Source organism: Atta colombica, unplaced genomic scaffold (genome assembly GCF_001594045.1).
Source record: "Atta colombica isolate Treedump-2 unplaced genomic scaffold, Acol1.0 scaffold232, whole genome shotgun sequence".
Taxonomy (NCBI): Eukaryota; Metazoa; Arthropoda; class Insecta; order Hymenoptera; family Formicidae; genus Atta; species Atta colombica.
Genome location: NW_017259330.1, coordinates 51,755 through 56,807, shown reverse-complemented (window position 1 = coordinate 56,807; position 5,053 = coordinate 51,755). Strand labels below are relative to the sequence as shown.

General features: G+C 33.4%; 1 protein-coding gene across 1 annotated transcript; it reads right to left on the bottom strand.

Moving 5' to 3' along the window:
• Positions 1-3,100: 3,100 nt before the first annotated feature.
• On the bottom strand, positions 3,101-3,669 carry LOC108688399 (craniofacial development protein 2-like). The gene is made up of 2 exons (XM_018194644.1): positions 3,545-3,669; positions 3,101-3,404 (listed from the first exon to the last, which is right to left on the bottom strand). Exons 1-2 carry the CDS (start codon positions 3,667-3,669, stop codon positions 3,101-3,103), a joined length of 429 nt encoding a protein of 142 aa, XP_018050133.1.
• Positions 3,670-5,053: the final 1,384 nt, after the last annotated feature.

The window sequence follows — 5,053 nt, the reverse complement described above, 5'->3', positions numbered from 1 at the left end:
CGGCAGCGGCCTAAAAACGCATTTTGAAGTGGATGCGGAGTCCGTGGCAGCAGGTGACGAAAAAAAATATGGAATGCATAATGAAATGTCATCATGTTTACGTAATCCATTGACCGAGGGTCCTATGTTTAACAGCTGATAGCGCTGGTGCCTTCCCGTGCCTATGAGTACCCCCCGCGCCTTCCCCCGCGCCAACGAATACCCCCCCGCGCCCCGCGTTCCCCTCTCAAGTCCCATGGGTTAGAACCCGCCTAGTATACTTACTCACCGATTACAATCGGCTTTTATCCTTTTTTGTTTTTCTCTGTCTCACTCTGTCATACTTCTGTTTCGATAATTCATTCTGCAATTCAATTGCATCGCCGATGTAGCAAAAATGCATGACTTTTTCTAAGCAACGATTTTATTTTAATATATATTTTTTTATATTGTATATAGAAAAATATGTTAAAATTATTGTCATATATACATAATATATGACGTTTCCAGCTAATAATATATTGCTGGTTTACATAATGATTCAATCTATTTCTATATTTGCGCGTGGGCGATGAGAGAAATAACGTTTCCTATTAAGTGCTGTTTGACGCTTTGACATCCGAACCAAGTAAAAAATGCTGTATGTAACAATTCCAGATTTTGTACGTTTGAAATAAGTAGCTGGCGCCCTACAGAAAATCTCAAAGAATAATGTTTGTAGAGCTAAGGGTTTAGTATAAGAGAACGGAGTCTACGAAAATTTCATTTATATTCTACGAGTGAAATTACTACTCAATGCTTCGGGCAGAGTTGAAAATCAACTGACAATGATATAATATATATGAATAATATTGTATATTTCTTGTTTATAAAGATATTATTTGTACATAAAAATTGAAATAACTAATATCATATTTGTTTTATTATTATTTTTTCTCTCAAGAAAAAAAATTTTGACCAGAACACGTAAGAAGCTTGTTATGGGTTTGAGTAAATTGATAATTCTGATCGTTTCTGCTGAGGCATACTTGATGACAGCGCTGCTGTCGCAATATCGAGGAACTTACTTAACTAAAATAGTGTTGGGTGGCTTCATGTCAATTTTATTTGTAACATACAAATTTTTGGCGACTCTGTTCTCTTATACTAAAACTCCTAGCTCATTTCTACAGGCAGTAGAACAAACACATAATGTTCTTCGAGGTTTTCTGTAGGCTGCTGACTATTTATTTTAACGGGTAAAATCTGAAACTCTTATATACAACACATATTGCGACGAGTCAATTGCAGGAACCGATGATAAAACTACAATTTTTAATTTTCTTTCGTTTTTCGTATTAAATTGTAACTGGCAGCATTGTTGTCGATACTTTAATTGTAAAGAAGGACTTTTCAATCCATAAGTGCAATTAAGAAAAACGAGCCGGGGAAAATTAATCACATTTCGTTAATAAAACAGGGCACTCCGGCATCCCCTTAAAACCATATATGTGAATATACTACAAGTAAGAGTTTAATACTTATGACGGTTGAATCTAGATCATAGATGCTTTAAATAATTTCTATGTGAATTTATAAGAGTGTATTGAAAGTACAAATCTAGAGACGGTTGATTTCGAAATCAACGAAAATTTTAGACAAAAGTTGTAGGTTTAAAAATATCTACTTACATCCGCTTGACTTTGATTAGCGTCATCGAGATCAAGTCAAGGTTAAATCGATTTTTAAAAATTGTATATCCTATTTTTAATGAATCTAATAGCTAGTATCAAAATACTATAATAAAGTTATTTTTCACTAAGTATTTTTCAAGTTATAAAGCTTGAAAGTTACAGTACTACCGGCATTAGTATTACGTAAGATGTCCGATCAATGACTAAAACCTCTTGTCTTGGATAACATTTGTTAAATTCTATTGGAGGTTGTACCTGTTTCATTTTCATTTTTGCACTAAGAATTCATTTGTAAAAATGAAAATAACAGGTATAATCTTCAATAACTTTGACCTTAACAAATGTTAGGACATAATTCTGAAAACATTCAAGAGATTTTAGTCATCGGTCGAACACTTTGCGTAATTACGTGTTAATGCGATACTGTGACTTTCAATTCTCATAACTCGAAACTTTATGAAAAATAACTTTATTGTAATGTTTTGAAAAGTTCTTGATACCAGCTTGACATCATTTCATACGTGAAAAAAATTTTTAAAGAAACTGGTAGCATCGAGTTTAAAATAAATTAAGCAAAAAGGTATGAAATGAATTAATGAAATTGCTATTTTATCAGCAGTACATGTAAATTTATATGTAAGTGCATGACAAAATATAAAAATACTGTTGGGCAACAAGATCCATTATGATACAATAAAGGTCTTCTTTACATAATTGAATATGATTGAGAGAGAAAAACAATGTCAATAGAAAAAGTATTTTACAAATACTTTTTCACCAGAATAGATTCCACATATCTTATCCTTACCACATATTTATACATCAATATTTTCATGGCGATGATTTCCAAAATCGCATTCAATTTTGTCAGTGGATATTAGAATAAATATAATGCAAAATAATAATTTTTTTTGACCAATGTGTTATTTACTGATGAAGCCATTTTTACAAATCACAACTAAGTGAATTTAAGAAGTAATCATCTAGTCTATTGACAATCCTGATTAAGATAAGTTAACCAACAAAAATTATGAAATATTATAAAATTAAGAAATTATTAACGTTTGGTGTGGGATAGTGCACAATCAGGATTGTCAAATATATAATACATAAAATCGCATACAGAGTGCGCTCAAGTCGCTCAAAATTACAAAATATGATAAATACGCCATTTTTTAAAAATGAAGCATTGAAAACCATCCATGTAGTTTTAATATTTTGTCAGATGCATAGTAATCATGATTGCCAATCAGAATTTAGTCCCGATGCTGCTCGAAAATACGTACGGCCTCCTCGACCTTCGTTCTGGATCATTTCACCGGATTTCATCTTCTCCACGGCTCTAATCGTTATTTTGATATTTGTACCCAGAAGACCATCTCTCCACAACTCTGCACGAATAGCTGACCTTTTTTCGTGTTACTATCCGGAGAAGTCCACGTGTACAGTCAACGTATATAGTGCTGAAACAGGCTGTTTGCAATGACCAGATCATTGTCGATGCAAAACTGCGACAATCTCTCGATCCGTTCATTACGCACTTCTATGCCATATGCAATGTTACATATACAGATATCAATAGTTGTTTGTCCAATCTTAGCGTTGAAATCGCTCATAATGATCATGCATTCATGCCTGCGTATTCTTCTCCATATTTCTTTCACTAGTATATAGAAACCATCGACCTCTCCATCCGGAGCAGCCAATGTCGATGCGTTAACCTGGATAACATTCACAGTAACAGGGTTCGATCTGAATAGTATTAAAATTATCACTGATAAGTATAATAGTAATAGTCTGATAACCCAGAACCGACCTTCTCAACCTGCTATGCAGTGTATTGTCATGTGCGACTGCTCTCATAAGGATTAGAAAAATAGATGTCCGCATACCTGAAATGTCTATACCCACGCCAGTACGTCTCCCCTATTTCGGCTACCATGATGTTGTTTCTCATTACACAAAAGCAAGAGCTTATTTGCTTGTCGCAAACCATGGACATTCTACGATTCCCCATTCGTTATATAGTTATATAATTCTACCGACAAAGGCATCCTTTTCATCTCCATCTCCATTTTCATCATTGATTTCGCATGCGATGCCCAATGATCCGCATTCGCATGTCCAGTAGTCAATTTCCCATTGTCTGCAGAACAGCGCCGATTGCCACTCGCCAGGCATCATTATATTCCTATGAGACAACATGATCTCTTGGGAAAGATAGCGCAGTAGTTTCCTTTTGCTTTCTGCGTCGCAATACTGTATCCGTATTGGTTGTTGCAATCTCGCATGCAATAGTCTATTCTCCACTATTTTTAGACATATTTAGGCAAATCCTCACACAATTTAGCCACAGGCGGTTGCCCAGATATAATACGCGGAGTCATGAGGGCTGGGCATCCTGTGAGGACCAATTATTCAAAGATACCCCATCTAGGCGCGGTCTCTTAAAACAACATTACTACTTCTACAGCATATCCCATATACCCTAGAAAACGGTATAAGAAACAAAATAAAATACAAAATTTTATATTATATGTATATTTCCTTATGAATCAAAGAAAATCATAATGAAGAAAAGAAATTATTGAAAATTGTTTCAAATTTTGGATTTTTACTAAGCCACTTTTGATGTTTAGTGAAAAAAAATTGAACACTCCTTCAGAGCTTATGGATTACAAAAATCCATAAAGAGGGAAACCTACTTAGAATTATTGTTTCATTAACAGCTCTTTATATAATATTTCGCTGTTTTTGCACATTATTAATGATTCTATATCTGAAATTCCAAATCATATCAAGATAGCTGTGATCTGTTATTGATAAATTAAGAAATATTTGTTTTGATCCTGATTATATTTTAATCTCTTTTGATGTGATTTCTATTTTTATCAATGTACCTGTAGATTTAGTATTTGATAATGTAAAAAAGAGTGGAAATATATCTCGTCAAAAACGAAAATGTCTTTAGAAGAATTTAGAAAAATTTAAGATTCAATTAAATTCCACTTTTTTAATGTTTAACAATAAATTCTACAAACAAATATTTGGTATTCCTATGGGATCACCCTTATCTCCAATTCTAGCAGATATAGTTATGCAAGACTTCGAAAAAAAAGTGATTAGTATGTTGCCCGCACGATTATTATTTTATTTCCGATACGTAGATGATATTATTTTGGCTGCTCCGTCTGAAAATATTCATGATTGTTTGAATGTGTTTAACTCCTTACACGCTAGATTGCAATTTATCATGGAATAGACAGGGTATAGACAGAAAACTGAATTTTTTGTATACTTTACTAATTATATATGAAGATCGGATATCGCAAAGCAATCTTTTTCGGTAGATTCCTTAAATATTACTCACATCACCTAGTGTGTCATAAGAGAAGGATATA

Coding starts and splice junctions, on each gene's coding strand:
- LOC108688399 (XM_018194644.1), bottom strand. CDS start 3,669: ATGGGGAATCGTAGAATGTCCATGGTTTGCGACAAGCAAATAAGCTCT. Junction 3,405..3,544: donor CGTGGGTATAGACATTTCAG/GTATGCGGACAT, acceptor AATACTATTCAG/ATCGAACCCTGTTACTGTGA.